We start from the raw sequence: 19188 nt of genomic DNA, 5'->3' as shown, positions 1-19188 counted from the left end.
GTGTAATTACTGTTAGATTACTTTGTTCTTTGTACAGTGTAATTACTGTTAGATTACTTTGTTCTTTGTACAGTGTAATTACTGTTAGATTACTTTGTTCTTTGTACAGTGTAATTACTGTTAGATTACTTTGTTCTTTGTACAGTGTAATTACTGTTAGATTACTTTGTTCTTTGTACAGTGTAATTACTGTTAGATTACTTTGTTCTTTGTACAGTGTAATTACTGTTAGATTACTTTGTTCTTTGTACAGTATAGTTACTAATAAATTACTTTGTTCCTTGCACAGTGTAATTTCTATTTTGGTGGGTATGAACCCCACGAATTTTAGTCATTTCACGGTAAACACGTTAAAATTCCAATACATAGCCTATTTAATTTAAAAATACAAAATGGAGACGTCCGACAGTTTGAATTCTTCCTTATCTTGACAATGATTAATCTTCATTTTCAATCTGACAGTGAACAATTTTATATTCATTTTACAAATTTACAAATGTCTGTATTTATATTTTATCAGGATTCAAATCTTCCCGGCTTTGATAACGCAGAATGATTCTTCTAAAATATGGAAATCTCTACTCATGTTTTACCAATCATTAACGCAGTGCGAATAATGAATGCAGCAAATAGTGCACCTGTTTCGATTGCACCACATTTCAAATACGCTGAATTAAGTACACATACAATATCTTCATTATAAATTGTCATATATTTTCATATTTCACCTCTATTGCCATCTTTTTACTGAAGTGTCTTTCATAAGGATACATATTTAATCCTAGCATATCTGTTGAAAGAAATCGGATATGTAACGCTAGTTAACTTCTTCGCCTCATTCAAGAACTACGCCACTGTGAGATAGAGTAAGAAAACATGCCGATAGAGACAACCACTTCTGTAAACACTAGAAACCAGAACGAAAGGAAATCTATAGCGGAGGAGACGTCCATCCATTCCACAACTTCCTCTGCTTTACTTGAGATATCATTTTCCAGAGAGGTAGCCGACGTTCCTTCAGATGCGATCTGTATTGTATGAACACGTCTCTTACAGCAGCCAGAACGGGGACCTTTATCCACGCATTGAAGACGCCTCTCAAGTCTGACCAGCGAGCGACAGAATTGACCTATTTCCCTCTCTGGCTTTCTGTGATGTAATCGCAGTTGTAATGATGTTATAAAAATAACCAGCATGCTAAGTCCTATCTGTATCATTACGTAAATACTCATTATGGAGACATTGCCAGAGTTGACCGGAAGTTCATCCCTTATCATGGTAAGAAACACTATAAACGACAGAAATATGCTCACTGTGTAACCCATTTTCTCTCCAGCATCAGCGGGAATGATGAATACAAAACCATTTAGGACACCCAAACACACAATGGGTAAAATCATGTTTAGAAAGTAATGCAGTGGTTTGCGTCGTAAATGTATGATGAAAGTAACGGCATTATTATTGGATACAGGGTCAAAGGTTGCATCTGCTGAAGTCACTTCCCATATACTATTTTCCACAACTTCACGAAACTCTACTTTGGTGTTTGGTGGAACGTAGAGAAATACTTCATTTCTACCATAACTCCAGGTTCCAAAGATAATGCTGCATGTCTGTTTATCGAAAGGAAAATAGGACACGTCGATGTCACATTTCGATTCGAACACCATGAATGGGTCCCAGACTATTTCACCATTACTTGTTACGGAAAGAAAATACGAATCACCGCCCAGAGGCTGCATGGTTTTGAAGCCGTTCATCAAAACCAAATCTGGTATCCAGAGATCTCCCTGAAAATATAAAATGGTTCCCATAGCATTGATAGATAATGTTCTACTAATAGCGTCCTACTTATTATTTATTATGGTCATTGGCCATGGACAACACATACCACGATTTTTTATTCTAAGTGGACCTCTTAACCACATGCTTTCATTCCATAGTCACGTGTCAACTTGCATCATTTCCCCCTGTGATATGCTTTTGAATATCGTTTCACATCTATCAACTAGCTATTGACTGCTATAGCGCATTTGAGGTGAGTTTTTTAAAATCATTTAGATTTGATCCTTCATGGTAAATATTGGGAAACATTTTTTATATTTATTGCCTTCATTAATCTGAAAAAAGATTATTCCTTTTTCCGCAAGTTGTTACAAAATATGGGATAGAGAATGACAAAGCCTTGTAGAGCCAGAGTTACGAATTCAAAAAACTGGTTTCATCAAGTCTTGAATTCGCAAAAATCAACAAATTGAACTTCGATGATTACACGATTTGTGGTTCAACAAAAGGTTAGGAAACCACAATACCATAAATCTACCATATACACTCGCATGAGACAAACGTTGTCTTTTTATCAAGCTGCAATACCTGGATAAATTGCATTGTGTGTATTCCCCATTGCGTGGCATTCCATGATAACCTTTCATCTCTCCACGTGACCTGCACGTAAGCAGAGACAACCATCTTCTGTTCAACAACAATGACGTCATTGATGCTGGATATCCACAGACTGACCGCCATGTCTACACTCTTCGACTGGTCAAGAACTGGACGGATCTTTTTAGAATAACCATGTAAAAGTAAGTTCATTAGATATGAATAATCGTCTGCCGGAATAAACGAAAGATGTTCTCCTTCTACAGTCACAAAAAACATCAGAACAGCTTGCAATTTCCAGCAAAACATTTCTTCACCTATCAATATCCAGCAAATATTTTAAAACCTTGCTAAGTCCAGCAAAGATTTCACAACCTTGCAAAGCCACGCAAAGATTTCACAACCTTGCAATGTCCAGCAAATATTTCACAACCTTGCAATATCCAGCAAATATTTCACTGCCTAGCAATGCCGTGCAATAGTTTGACAACCTTGCAATCTCCAGCAGTAGATTTCACGACCTTGCAATGTCAGACTAAGGATTTCGCTGCCAGAGATTATTATTATAGGTTTCTGTCAATGGATTAACTTGTTAAAGAAGGATGTTCCAGAATAGTTGACTTTGAATATTCATGCTTTAAATGACATTAGACACTTCCCATTGGTTTCGAAAATGATTCAAATTACATGGTAGATATCAGAGTTCAGTAGATCAATCATATATTCAAAACATAAATTATTCTGTAAGCGTGTGTAACCGTATATAATGTGTAAAGCACTATTTATTTCACATTCCAATTCCTAGACAAAACGCCACATCCCTCATCTGCGTCACATCGATCCTGCTGTTGTTAAGCTGATGTAATTTTCAAGAGCTTTTTTTTCAATCTTCATTTCCATGAAAATGTTTGACCCCAAGTTTCCCCTGACCTAGCGCCATAAGGTCACGACGTAACCAATCTTGAATTCACACAACATGAGGGAGGTTACTGACAAATAAGTTGAACTTTCCGAGGTTCTATCTACCGTCTCGTATAAAGTCGGCATTTCTCAAATGTTGTGGTCATTATAACGATCTAATTTACAACAACATTTGGATAAAATGCTGTCTGGCATATTTCATACCAATTGACGCCGTTCTTTTCACATTGAATTTTCAATACGGATTGCTCCGTTTACCCGATCGAGAAATACGGCTCATGGCGGGCATGGTCGGTCGACAGGGGATGCTTATTCCTCCTAGTCACCTGATCCCACCTATGGTATGTTCAGAGGTCTGTGTCTGCCCTAGCCTTAATTTTATATCCTTTATAGGAGTTATGAGATTGATCACTGTTCGTTATATTCATCTTTATAGGAGTTATGATATTGATCACTGTTCGTTATATTCATCTTTATAGGAGGTATGAGATTGATCACTGTTCGTTATATTCACATTTATAGGAGTTATGAGATTGATCACTGTTCGTTATCTTCACCTTTATAGGAGTCATGACATTGATCACTGTTCGTTATCTTCACCTTTATAGGAGTTATGAGATTGATCACTGTTCGTTATATTCATCTTTATAGGAGTTATGAGATTGATCACTGTTCGTTATATTCATCTTTATAGGAGTTATGAGATTGATCACTGTTCGTTATATTCATCTTTATAGGAGGTATGAGATTGATCACTGTTCGTTATATTCACATTTATAGGAGTTATGAGATTGATCACTGTTCGTTATCTTCACCTTTATAGGAGTCATGACATTGATCACTGTTCGTTATCTTCACCTTTATAGGAGGTATGAGATTGATCACTGTTCGTTATCTTCACCTTTATTAAAGGTATGAGATTGGTCACCGTTCTACCTTCACCTTATTGTGTTAGTGACAGTCATCATTGCATAGACTTTACTATTAAATCCCGCAACAAATCGAAGCAAAAGCATTTTGATATAGCTCAAGGCATCTAGAGAACATAAACAAAGTCTTCAGTCCATACCAAGATATTGACAGAAAACAGGGTAATGATATATATGAAACTTTTTAAAAATATTTTATTGAAAAGGCATATCATCATGCATCTTTAAGAACTAGGCATACCAGAGAAAAGGATGCTCTATACATGAATAGCGAATTGACACACTTTACACAAATTATGTCACATATATAAGTTCAAAACATGACAAGTACTCATCTGAAACAACATGGGAGAAATATAGAAAACGAAGAAATTTAGTCAGTACTGGGAAGAGATTATCTGTTAAACAAGATTTGGGGTTTTTTTTACTATTCTTTTATTAAATTTGTTGATCAATCAATTAATTAATTATAATTAAAAACATAATGTAATTGTGTTGGTAGATATAAATCAGCATATGTTTGGTCAACTATAAAACCTTTTTCTGTCAAAGATAAACAAGAGCAAATATTCGAGTATTATTTCAGCAGAAACGATGAGCTGAAAAACTCGGACGAAGATGTTTCAGGCATGTCAAATAGCTTTTATGTCAGTGTGGCAGATGAAATTGGTAAGGGGCGATCGAGATCAAAAGATCGATGTCGGATAAAAATCTAAATTCAAATAGTTAGGGGGAGGGGTGATAAAATATCCCATAAGTTTCTGTCATCCGATATCGATAACACGTTAGTGGAAAAAGAGGAAAGCTAGACAAATGACTGTTAAAAACCACATAATGATATTCCAATTTAATGAACATTTTTAAAATAGTTTTAATGTTCACTTTCATTTGTGAATAAACAGTACAAAAGACATACAGAGCGTCATTTATACTCGTATGGTTTTACTTTTTAATCCATTGGTTTCAACATTTATCATATTTAGTTTCAAAGGGGTGACGGGGTCTTGGTGAAAACTATATGAATTTAGTTTTTTGTCAGACATTGAACTTTTGACCTCGCCCCTAAGGGTGTTGTTTTCGATCCAGATATGCATCAAAGCATTACGGCTATACAAGAAAATCAAGAACATTCTTTTGTCGTTTGATTCTCTAGCGACAAATCCAAATGAAGTTGGTAAAATGTTAAACAAGTTTTCACTGAATAAAGCTACTGGAACTGACGATAATTTCAGCTAAATTACAATAAAACTAGGAGCACCACTAATACGTCGTCAGGCCTGGATTTCTCGAAAAAATATCAAACTCAATTTTGAAGTTTTGTTTTATTTGAGCAGTTAAAATTTGAGTAAAATCTTGGACTTGAGTCCAAGTTTTGACATACGTTTTCTTCCAGAACTCCAGGCCAGATCTTCTCGGGATTGATAATTATGACTTTGTTTATTGGTTTCTTATCTGACCATCCAAAAAAAATGTCCAAAATTCACCTCTTTTCAAAGCAATTACTCATAAGTAAGAAATACAGTGAATCAGTTAGCGTATTGCCTCAAATGTCAAAAGAAGGACCATGTCCAATTAGCTTTCTATTTTATTTCGAGAATATTTTCAATAATTACCTGTGTGCATTTAGAAAGGAACATGGCTGTCAAACAACTCTGCTTAGGCTTCTTGAGGATTGGAAGAAACCAGTAGATAAAACATATTTTCAGCAATTTCAATGAATCTATCTGATTAGACATTTGATTGTTTACCATACGATATCTCACCAGGTAAAACTGCAGGATAATATGCAATTCAACTGGTGAAATAATCCCGTGGGAACCCGGGTTAGAATAAGCCCTTGCTTGTCTTAATAGGTGACTAAATGGGGCGGTCCTTCGGGTTAGACCGAAAAAAAACACGAGGCCTCGTGTCCCACCAGGTGTGGCACGATAAAGATCCCTCACTGCTCAATGGCCGTAAGCGTCGAGCATAGGCCTAAATTGTGCAGCCCTTCACAGACAATGGTGACGTCTCCATATGAATGAAATATTCTGGAGAGGGACGTTAAACAATATTCTTTCTCTCTCTCTCTCTCTCTCTCTCTCTCTCTCTCTCTCTCTCTCGTTAAACAATATACAATACAATAACCTCCCAAATAGAAAATAGTGTGTCACATTACAAGGTGAATCAAATTAATCTGGAGGCGCAATTTAGTAACATCGCGTTTTAACCTTTTCGAACTTTTTTAATCTTTTCAACTTTTTCTTTTTAATGTATTTTAAACAGCATTTTTCATCTCATTAAAAACACCAGTCTTATACAACTATGCTGGTGACAATGCTTTATCTCACTCTCAGGAAAATTTTGATATTCTCATTAACACTTTGAAGCAAGAAAGATTGATTCTTGTAAATTGGTCCACAGTAAACTGTATACAGGCAAACTCAAGTAATTGTGAATATTAGCTTTGGGAAAGAAAGTAGTCAATAAAAAAAATAGTTTTCACGTTTGGGGAGGCTCAGATGACATGAGAAGAAACTGTTGAATTATTGATCATAAATTAAAGTTTTGCCAAGCATATAAAACATTATGCAGGAAACCCTCGTAACAAACAAATGTTTAGAAAAGACTATCAAGATTTTTGTTTAAAGTATCCAATTTCCAATTTTCCATATTTTCATGCTGTCAAATTTGAACTTTTGTCCTATGTTTTGGCACTTTTGTATCAAAACCAATACTGAAAATATGCAAAAGATCCCAGAAAAAGTATTAAGTTGAATTTATGAGAAGTATGATTGTAGCTATGATGCCTTAGTATGCGTTGCTAACAAACTATGTTGTTAGGCCGTTCTTGGCACACTGATCTTGATTATGGATAACTCCGTCTACCTGATCAAGATATAGGGCTCACGTCGGGTGTGAAAGGTCGACATGGGATGCTTACTCCTCCTAGGCACCTGATCTCATGCACCTCTGGTTAATCCAGGGGCCCGTGTTTGCCCAACTCTCTGTTTTGTATTGCTTATAGGAGTTATGAGATTGATCACTGTTCGTTATCTTCACCTTTCATGTTTGTGTATACACAGGATGCGAAGTAGGGTCACAGAAACTTTTTGAAGAAGTATGTATTTCTGCACTTTACAAAACCAAATACAGTGGTTGCTATGGAAAAACAAATGCTTCGATTTCCATAACAACCATTGATGCACAATGTTTTTACTCTGCATGTCTTCATATGTCATTATTATGAAGAGTTATGGAAAGTTTCAGGAAAATCCAAGATTATCAGTGTGCCACCTTCTGCGTGATTCTTACCTGGACTGCTACTTAACATTTTATATGGATTACCGCTAGACATTTTAGGAGATACTGTTAATTTTTTTTTTTACAAACTACATATGATTTTAGACATTCAAATATCTTGGAAATTCGTAATGTCCGTACATGGACGTATGACAAGAATTGTTTTCAAATTTCAACACTCTGTAATGAACTTCCAAAACTTTGGAATAGAAAAAAAAAACATGATCATGTATTATTAGTGGTTATCACATATAAGAAATTAAACCGAATAATTTATTGAATTGGATTAGAGATGTTTTTGTTTTACAAAATTTATAAGATACATTTAAAAGGGAAACAAGACGCCAATTTTGAAATACTCCCTAGGTTTATCCCCTTCTGATAATCCTTGTCTTTGTGTTTCAGACAATTCACCTGAAAATCATCCCAACAAAACAATCATCCAAGTCTTTCCAAACGAATTTGAAAACTTCGACATTGAAACCATCACTCATTTTGTTTTTCGTATTAGAATTACATTGAATTTCTTTATCTTCACTTTTTCATTGATCACTGTTCGTTATCATCATTTTTTCGTTGATCAATGTTCTTTATTTTCAGTTTTTTCACTGATATTAATTTTACAGATAACAGAACATACGAAGTGTATCCTAATGAAGACCTCTTGTCAGTAAACATCTTGATGATACCAGGATCTCAAAGGTTCATGTTTACTGTGAGGTGGTTAATTGGTTTTGATGTTGGATGTTAAAACACTCTTTGCATGCATCGTTGATGCACTTCACACCTTTTAGAAATTGTATTTTATGTATAATTGATACAGGTCTAAACCACACATATAATGCCTAGACTACGTGAAGTTGATACTCTTTGAAGCCATAATTAGGTCATTAATAGTAGTTGAACATCGCTCTCCGTGATGGAATTTAAATTAGAAATTTGACGTTTCTAGAATTGAAATTATTTTTTCTTGTCCCCCCCCCCTTTTTTTTATAGACATTAATAACAACAGAAAGGCTATGTTTGGTTGAAGAAAATTACACACAACTAATTTACGTTCCAATGTTAGCTATAATAAATTTCTTGGTAGATTTTCCTTGATGATAAATGGTGATATGATTCAACAAGTAAGAGCGTTTTCTGGATAGTATTAAATAGACAACGTTTTCTGGATGCAAGGTGAAGATAACGAACAGTGATCAATCTCATAACTCCTACAAGCAATACAAAATAGATAGTTGGATAGTAATAAATAGAAAACGTTTTCTGGATAGTAATAAATAGAAAACGTTTTCCTTAAAGGAATCAAAAGATGCCGATAACGAAAAATGGTCCATTTATTACATGTAACTCATATAAAGAAGAGAAAATGAAGAGTAGGGTATTCTTGACATACCAGAGGTGGGATCAGATGCCTAGGAGAAGTAAGAATCCCCTGTCGATCGGTCAAACCCGCCGTGAGCCCTCTATCTTGATCAGGTAAACGGAGTACTCTGAAGACACAATTAGAGTGTAAAGAACGGCTTAACGAATACTGCCAAAGACATGAACATCTTCCATTCTAAAAATGCTGTAAATCTTCATAGCATCTGAACAATAATCTGCAGTCGTTTGTGCCAAAAAATATGACATCAGCTATAAAGTTTTGGCAAATTGTAGATTCTATATCTGCAAGAGTTGTCTATCGTTTTCTGTTTCAAGCACCGCGGTGGGATTCAACAGGTATTTACATCTATGTATGGGATGTTTTGAAATAAAAGGCACCATAATGTTCAGCATTTCACAGTGGTTGACACAGTGACAGAAGGACGCACAGTGTGGAAGCCACAGGCAAACTTCGCTAGATGATGCGCAGTCCAGAGAACCTTCGTCATATAGCAATATTGAGAACCTCTGTCATATAGCAATTGAGAACCTTTGTAATATAGCAATTGAGAACCTTTGTCATATAACAATTCAGAACCTTTGTCATATAGCAAGTGAGAACCTTTGTCATATAGCAATTGAGAACCTTTGTCATATATCAATTGAGAACCTTTGTCATATAGCAATTGAGAACCTTTGTCATATAGCAAGTGAGAACCTTTGTCATATAGCAATTGCGAACCTTTGTCATATAGCAAGTGAGAACCTTTGTCATATAGCAATTGAGAACCTTTGTCATATAGCAATTGAGAACCTTTGCTATGCCTTTATTATATTGCCACACTGAACCTTTATCATACAACGTATAGCCTTACAGAATGCTTGATATATATGCAGTCTCACTGAGCCTTTGGTATATGCATGAAAAAGTGAAAATAACAAACAAGGATCAAACTAAAAGTTATATAATGTGCAGTCATACAGAGCTTTTGTTATGTAATGTCCAGCCATACAGATCCTTTGTTATATAATGTGCAGCCATACAGATCCTTTGTTATATAATGTCCAGCCATACAGATCCTTTGTTATATAATGTCCAGCCATACAGATCCTTTATCATGTAAGGTGCAGCCTTCACCAAGCACATTATAAAAAGAGAAAGACACCTTCATAGCATCTGCTGAAATTGCTGCATTCCAATGAGAAATTTATATGTCCCGTGTTGAAAAACGTCCAGAGATGGTTAATAATTAAATGGCTTACTAATAGGCATTTTTTTCGATACTCAATAGCACTAATTAAAGTTTTTAAAGAGCATGCATTGCATGTCGTAGAACAGAATATCCACAGCAATTTACAATGAGCTTGGTAATCAATTAAAAGAAACACGCTCTACAGAAATTGGTACACTAATTGAATCTTTTGGCTCATGCTAATAACACGTACATTGGCTAAAACGTTAATATGAGTCACCTTATGCATGCAGGGATCATCCTGAAAAAGCAAGATAAACTTTTAGTGAATTTGAATGAAATCACAGAATTTTTAGAACCCAAAGCAACAACACCAAAACGTATGACTTTTTTCAGTTTACATGTCCATTCATTAAAGTTAAGACTGGGCTTTATTGACATCATAAACAGCTACTTCCTCAAACGAAACTCGTATCTTGTGATCAGTCATCCAAAACATTACTTTGTTACATAATCATCATTCTGATTCTACATACAAGTATATGTACTCTGAAGATGCGGGAGTTCCTCATTGATAATATTGTCGTACTCTTTGGTGATCAGGTCAGATGAATTTATCTAATAGCTTCTACATGAGACGAAAAAGGTATCTTACTGTGATCGTCAACTCGGCATTACGATATATACACCACATAGATATTAACGGCAAACTAACAATTTAACTTGATGACTTAAGCTTCTCCATTGTCAATTTCTCATATTGATGTACAAATATTCCTTTATCATCTGCATATGGTATTTATGTATGTAAACTGATTCCATACGCAAGATCTTGTTCTGTGTATGATCAGTTTTTTAAATCGAGACAGGCTACTGACATAAAATTTAATGTTACTGGCGTTTCAACAGTCTCGTTTAAAATCAGCATTTTGTAAATTCTATTGTCCTTATAACGATCGGTTTCATACCAGTTGTTGGGCCATTCTTTACGCTTTGATTATGACTACGGATTACTCCGTTTACCTGATCGAGATAAAGGGCTCAGGGTGGGTGTGACCATTCGACCATGGATTGTTACTCCTCCTAGGCATATTGTCTATCATTCTGTCTGAAACTTTAACCTTGCTTATAACTTTTGAACAGTAAATGCTAGGGCTTTGATATTTCACATGAGTATTCCTTGTGACAAGACCTTCCCGTTGGTATTGTTGACCTTGCGACGTTGACCTTGGAGTTTGACTTACTTTTACAAACTTTGATATTGGTCATAACTACTAAATGGTAAATATTAGAGCTTTCATATTGGATCGTTTACCTGATCAGGATATGGGGCTCACGGCGGGTGTGACCGGTCAACAGGGGATGCTTACTCCTCCTAGGCACCTGATCCCACCTCTGGTGTGTCCAGGGTCCGTGTTTGCCCAACTATCTATTTTGTATTGCTTGTAGGAGTTATGAGATTGATCACTGTTCGTTATCTTCACCTTGCATTTGGGCATTTCTTGCGACAAGATATTGCTACTGGTACCAAGATATTTGTCCTTGTGACTTTGGCCATCTTTGGAATTGGTCATTATCGGGGGTATTTGTGTTTCACAAACACATCTTCTTTATATTTTTGAAAAATGAAGATGATAACAATTTCTGTTGAATGCAATAATTTGAGATTAAATTGAGAAGATTTTTATAGAATTTAAAGGTAATGCTTTGATTAGGAAGAGGAAGACCCCTTTTGATTTTCAAATTTATCCGTTTTGTCATCATGCTGTTACGGGACTCAAAATTTTTATCTTAATAAGATGATAGCACCTCTGGTATGTCCAGGGATCCGTGTTTGTCCTACTCTTAATTTTGTATTCTTTGTAGAGATTATGAGATTGATCACTAATATTCACCTTTCCATCCTACAATGGGGTCCCACTATACAAGTAAAAGTCGCAGGGTAGTGTATGATTATTTACATAAAATTTTACAGTAAACGGTAAATATTCAGAAATATCACCACATCCTTAGATCTCCACATTACATCCATTCTAGCTGAGAGCATCATAATTCAGATTAAGACATGCAAGCTGTTAATCGTTTTATAACTAGGTTGGGCTGTCCTCGGGGTCATGGAATGAAGAGAAATGAATCTAAACTACACGAGGCTGCTTCTATACTGATAAGACTAACGGTAGACCTGGGGCTCTTGAGATACAGATATCTACAACCCTATATGAACTTCTGTGTAGACCATCCACACGACTATAAATGTGAGTCTGTCAAGGACTTGGATATATGGTTCGAATCACTTTGAATCTACACTTCAGGAGAATTCGTGCATCTCGATATATTGTACTCAGATTGATCTTGGAAGGACATTTCTTTCTTTATGCATCGCTATGTAAAAATTTGATCTCTATTGCAATCATGCCTCTCACCCCAGGGATTATCAAGAACTTTGAATATACACATGCTTACTCCTCCTAGGCACCTGATCCCACCTCTGGTGGTGTCCAGGGGTCCGTGTTTGCCCAACTATCTATTTTGTATTGCTTGTGGGAGTTATGAGATTGATCACTGTTCGTTATCTTCACTTTGCATGGGGATATTCGCAAATCAACTACATCGAAAAAGGTGTTCCTCGTTGGTTCTTTAGCATTCTTTGAAATATTTATGGGTATGCTTATAGATAAAAACAACTTCAGCCTTTTTGGTTTTTATGAATAATTTAGTTATCTAATTCTTAAATATTTTCGATGTAAAACGTTCAGCCTCTATTGTGACTGTTTCGTTGCCTAGATCTTGGCGTTAGAAGTGAAAGTCACGTGTCTTTCGAATATGACGGGGATGTCCCGGTAGGTGTCTGCACGATAAAGAGTCCCTGAGCGCCATCTACAGGCATGATAGTGAAAGTTACAGGTCTTTCTGTTGCGTTGTAAAGTTTGTAACATTTCTACTGTAAAAGATTCTCTAATTGGGCATAAAACATCTAAACAATGGGGTGTAAAACAGCTTACAAACAGAAAATAGAGCCTGAAACAGCTTACAAACAGAAAATAGAGCATAAAACAGCTTACAAACAGAAAATAGAGCCTGAAACAGCTTACAAACAGAAAAAAGAGCATGAAACAGCTTACAAACAGAAAATAGAGCCTGAAATAGCTTACAAACAGAAAATAGAGCATGAAACAGCTTACAAACTAAATACAGAGCGTAAAACAGCTTACAAACTAACAAATGGGACGAAACACAACTAAAAATAACTGACAAAATTAATGTAGCGTAAAACAACAAAGAAAAACTAACACATGAGGCCTTAACAACTGACAAACTAACAAATATTGAATATAAGGAGGTTACCAATGTCACTACATTGCAAATAAAGACAATGTCATTGTATATTTCACACCCTTACAAGTAAGTAAAATCTTAAATTCACAACACCGTGCAGAAGTAAAGTACCAAATTCGTAACATTATAGAAAACAAAGTTACCAATGTCTCGATCAACATTATAGAACACAAAGTTACCAATGTCTCACCAATGCCAAGACGTTACAGAGGATTGGTTGATTGTATGTTGTTTAACGTCCCTCTGGAGAATATTTCACGCACATGGAGACATCACCACTGCCGGTGAAGGGCCGCAAAATGTAGACCTATGCTCGGCGCTTATGGCTATTGAGTGGGGGTATCTTTATCGTGCCACACTTGTTGTGACACGGGACCTCGGTTTCTGCTGTTTCATCTGCCCAGTAAGTCGCCTCTTACGACAAGCAAAGGGTGCTGAGGACCTATTCTAACCCGGATTCCCACGTTAATTAGGAAATTATATCAGTGTTACAGTATAGATAATGAAGTTAAACTAATGACACGACATTACAGATGAGGAAGTTATAATAACGCCATGACGTTATACTGATGAGGAAGTTATATTAATGTCATGACATTACTGATGAGGAAGTTATAATAGTGCCATGACGTTATACTGATGAGGAAGTTATATTAATGCCATGACATTACAGATGAGGAAGTTATAATAATGCCATGACGTTATACTGATGAGGAAGTTATATTAATGCCATGACATTACTGATGAGGAAGTTATAATAATGCCATGATATTACTGATGAGGAAGTTATAATAATGCCATGACATTATTCATGAGGAAGTTATACTAATGACATGACATTATTCATGAGGAAGTTACATTAACTTCACGACAATGAAAGGTAAAGGAATTAGAATTTTTCACTCACATGAAGACCTTGACATTAGTATATATACTAACGTCAAGGTCTTCATGTGGGTGAAAAATTCTCGAGTGGGACGTTAAACAAGATACAATCAATCAATACTAACGTTAAGACATTATAGATGAGGAAGTTAGTGTATACTAGTATAGTCAAATGTTCGCCCCGGTCTTATTTTCGCCCCTTTCGTCCTCGTTGTTAGTAGGTGAATTTAAGGTGGCTCACTACACCTTGAAAACGTTTTTTAAATCGACGCGAAATAAATCAATTATGAAAGATATTATGATACGTAATTAGTGCATATATCAAGAAGGCAGAGAGTATACAATTTTGGATTTTTAAGAAAAACCAAGTTGTCTGAACATTTGGAGTATTTGAACTCGGGATCTGCGGGTCCCTAACTCGACACCTTGTCAACTGATGATGAACAAACAAATACATGTAACATTAGAAAACTCATCATCGTGTGATGTAATGTCATAAAAAAAATTAACAATGAAGTGAATGCATTTACAAGGGTAAAAGGGCAACAAAAAACCACAAAAAATCACGGGGCGAAAATACGTCAAGACCTATACATCATGACGTCATCCCAATGTTACGATAGTGTAGATAAGGAAGATACAACATTATCCCACAATTACTGCCATTGAGATTTCATTCAAGTTCAAATTCCGATTGATTGTTGGCCAACACGTACATGTATTCATAAATACTAGATGAAACCCCGTGCCAAGCGAGGGAATTTACTATTGAATAATAGAACAGAGAGGAACATGGATTGAATGAACGATATCTTTAATTCAAATGAATTTAAGAATTTTTTTTTACTAATTGAGTGCATTAGATATGTTATATTTACTGATATCATATACAGTAAATACAACTAGGTTATAAGGATGTCACTTGGAGCTCCAAATTAAATGTTCCTTATTCAACATAAATGATCTCTCTCCGTATTGAAAATTTGATAATGATTTTACGAATGCAATTGTAATCCGTCATGCCGAATAGTTTACCAAAGACAACATGAACGGTCGTTCATAATTTCAAAATTTATAACTCAGTATTGCGAATGTGTTTATAATGGTAGTTTTTGTCCAGTGCGACAATTTAAGGGCAAAATTATGAATACACATCCTTTCTTCTCGTCAAACGCAATAATAGAAAACATATTGCACTAAATGAATGACAAACAGAAAAACTGCTATATTATAAACAGTGGCCTGATTTCTTGGACATGGTCGGGTAATGTACAACCTAATTTCAGTAAAATGTTAAAACTTTAAAGTTATATGGCTCAAACTTCCCAGAACAGTCCCGGACTATTCACGATATATACTGATCCAGTGAGCTTCTATTATAGCATGCGGATTTCACTTCACATGTGGAACAATATTAAAGGTGCAAGCAGCAACTCTAGAGCAAGCGTTTCTGAGTTTATTGGCAAAATTTGTTAATCTATGAGTATAGATTTTTGCGCGGATCCAGAATATTTTTTTCCGAAAAGTAAGTAAATTCGAATCCCGTAAAAAAAAAAAAAAAAATCCCAGAGCGGTATCCCAGCTTGTCATGTGACTTAATTGTTGGTATTTTGTTTTATATTTGCATCAAAACAACCACTGTTATCACAGGGGCTAAGCCCGTTTGGGCCCGAACTCTGTGATATCATATTTATGGCATCATAGAGTTCGGGCCCAAATCGGGCTTAGCCCCTGTGACTGTTATGTACAGTCATTTGACAACTGTACGTCACCAGGCACCCCCTCCCCTGTACATTTTAAAAATTCAGAGACAATGGGTTTCAAATCAAAACTACGTCATAGAGAGCAACATACAAATACGAAATAAATATCATCTTAGAAAACTGCATTTGTTCAAGTTATAATCTAGTCCATATCATGTAGTTTAATCCAGACATGCTTGAATGATGTGTTATATATATATATATATATATATATATATATATATATATATCTTATATTGAAAATCACGAACTTGCACTTCGAGCAAGTGTGTAGTTTTAACTTATGGACCTGTGGTTTAATCCGATTGTTTCTCGTTTTTTTTTTTTAATCATGCTATTTACCCATAACACCCACCAAAGTGCACTCTTTAATACCCGATTAACATTTATTTGTATGTATAATCGTTTATTTGTATAATTGTTTATTTTCATAATCGGGGATGATCTCCTTTGACCAAGCTAAAACCGCACAATGTACTTTAAAAGTACAAACTACTTGGCACTACACTTTTGTTCTGGGATTCGTGGAGTCTTTTACTGTAAAATGATATGTTTTGTGTGATCACTGTGTACTCTTCATTAATTATCAAGTCCTTTATTAATTGATTCTTAACCGCTGGCTTATCTAGCGCCACTGTTAACTTCTTAATTTTGATATCATAGACAGTTGCTTCTTCAACAAAAATGGAAAACGCAGATATTCCTATCTAGTGATCAACCCGAACTTGAATATGTCCAGAATTATCAAAAACTCATTTAAAAGTCTTTCTATCGTTAAAAAAATCTTCAAAGAATCTGAAACATCAACGAATTTTAGAAAGCAAATCGGGCACTGTAGACAGTTTTCTACGGGTCAAGGAAGTATTCATTATCTATGTAAAGATTTTTCGCCATTTTCTTTTATTTTCTGATATCAGAAAATATATTTTGTGATATATTTTTGATATGAAGAATGTGAATTTCTGATATTAAAAATATATTTTTTTTTATATCAGAAAATTTGGTGTATTTTTTTTTTATATCAGAAAATGATTTTTTTTTTAATATCAAGTATTCGAATTTTGATATCAGAAAAAGACTTTTTTATATTTAAAAAAAAAGAAGATTTTTTGATATCAGCAAATACTTCAAAAATATCAAAACGGCGCCTCATAGATAAGCATTTCTCGAATCGATTTTAAAGCTGACATGAATTCTTAACTTATATACGTACACAAGTTGAGAAATAATCTTTGGCGTTCATGCAATTTGTTTTGTGAAATCCTTATATTATACATATGTATATGTAAATGAGGGGAAACTTACTATAGGTTGCGATTCTACACCATGCAATCGTTATACACGTGGCTGCCCTTCTTATGAAATAGTACAACGATCGTAGATTCCATTATCTATCAACACATATTTTCTTTAAATATAAAGTGGTTGTATATCGTTCAAGAAATTCATAAATATTGAATACAAAAATTTATTTAATTTTTCCTAATCTCAGACAGAGTATAAATATACACGTAAAGTCACTTTCTTTGCGCGTTAGGCATGATGATTTTTTTTTTTTACCTTACATTCGAAAGAAAGATAAACTAGTTTATTTATGCTGGTAGCGCAGTGGCGGATCCAGAGGGGGTTCCGGAAGTCGGAATTCTCCCTTTCGTCAAAACATTTTGCTAAAAAAAAAAAAAAAAATGAAAATAACGCATTTTGAAATTAATGATAGAACCTTCTTTCAAAAATTTCTGCATCTGTCCCTGTGGCCCATTATTTGAAATTACATAACATATTCCACATATATACATCGCAGCATCCGTGTTTATTGGGGAAAACCCAGTCCTAAATAAAAGACAAAGAAGTTCTTTATTTAAGAGTTGCATGTATTGAAGGGCAACAGAGATATAACTTCCATGATATCATTCGTTAAGATCAATGACTCTTTCTATTTCACTCCAGTGGGTCTCGGGTTAGAATAGGTCCTCAGTACCCCTTGTTTGTCGTAAGAGGCGACTGGATGAGACGCAAAAATCGGGGTCCCGTGTCACAGCAGGTGTGACACGATAAATATCCCTCCCTGCTCAAAGGCCACAAGCGCCGAGCATAGGCCTAAATTTTGCAGCCCTTCACCGGCTATGGTGACGTCTCCATATGAATGAAATATTCTGGAGAGGGACGTTAAACAATATTCTCTCTCTCTCTCTCTCTCTCTCTCTCTCTCTCTCTCTCTCTCTCTCTCTCTCTCTGGTGTACTTATAAACACTTCTACGTATACTATTATCCACAAGTGTGCAAGTACAGGTATATCTCTCGTCCGTACCCAGGTAAATCGTCGTCCGCATTCGATGCATTTACATGGCGAGCATACACGTGATGTGCGTTACTTGTAGTAGTATCTATATGCATTTGCATTTTGCCTCAAGTGGGTGTGAATGATAGTGGTATAGATTATATGGCCCATCCTCACAACGTCAGGGGTCCGGAGTCCACTTGTATCCCCAGGTCCCTGATGTTGTGAAGAAGTGTATATGCCTTTGTATATTCCTTTTCCCAATATATAACAGGTGAACGATTTTTCCGCATTTATCACATAATTTTGACTTGTGTACTGCAAGTACACGTACATGGGTCAAAGGGAAAGTTTCCTCTTCTAAAATTAACCAAAACTCTTAGAATGCTTAATATCAGATAAAATAAACTGTGCCGAAACGAAACGTGAATTTGATGGTGTGTAATATATATATATATATATATGTGTGTGTGTGTGTGTGTGTGTGTGTGTGTGTGTGTGTGTGTGTGTGTGTGTGTGTGTGTGTGTGTGTGTGTGTGTGCAACCACAGACAATTGTATTGCTTGGGGTCGAGTTTACAATTAAAGTACTCTTTAATTCGAACTCAAGTGATATTTAATTGGCTGTGTGTGCACCGTGTATCTTTATTTTCTGAAAATAACACAAAATGTCTAAATCATCCCACTATAACGTGAATTGTTTTGTGAAGCAGAAAACTTTTACTGGGGGAGAAAGCTTCACTTGTTGTTTTATGACAGCAGTAAACGAAACAATTAACTCAATGGCACAATGATCACAATCATTTTATGGAACTAATCAAAGGGCAGATAACCCCGTGCACTCAGACGTGAAGG

At 35.5% G+C, this 19188-nt stretch overlaps 1 protein-coding gene across 1 annotated transcript; it reads right to left on the bottom strand.

Moving 5' to 3' along the window:
- Positions 1 to 839: 839 nt before the first annotated feature.
- LOC125654699 (neuronal acetylcholine receptor subunit beta-3-like) lies at positions 840 to 2595 on the bottom strand. Its single transcript, XM_048884724.2, has 2 exons — positions 2374 to 2595; positions 840 to 1790 (listed from the first exon to the last, which is right to left on the bottom strand). Exons 1-2 carry the CDS (start codon positions 2593 to 2595, stop codon positions 840 to 842), a joined length of 1173 nt encoding a protein of 390 aa, XP_048740681.1.
- Between the last annotated feature and the right edge of the window lie 16593 nt (positions 2596 to 19188).

Source organism: Ostrea edulis, chromosome 7, assembly GCF_947568905.1.
Source record: "Ostrea edulis chromosome 7, xbOstEdul1.1, whole genome shotgun sequence".
NCBI lineage: Eukaryota > Metazoa > Mollusca > Bivalvia > Ostreida > Ostreidae > Ostrea > Ostrea edulis.
Note: the sequence above shows the minus strand (reverse complement) of the source record. Positions and strands in the feature narration are given on the sequence as shown.

Coding starts and splice junctions, on each gene's coding strand:
- LOC125654699 (XM_048884724.2), bottom strand. CDS start 2,595: ATGAACTTACTTTTACATGGTTATTCTAAAAAGATCCGTCCAGTTCTT. Junction 1,791..2,373: donor ACACAATGCAATTTATCCAG/GTATTGCAGCTT, acceptor TTATATTTTCAG/GGAGATCTCTGGATACCAGA.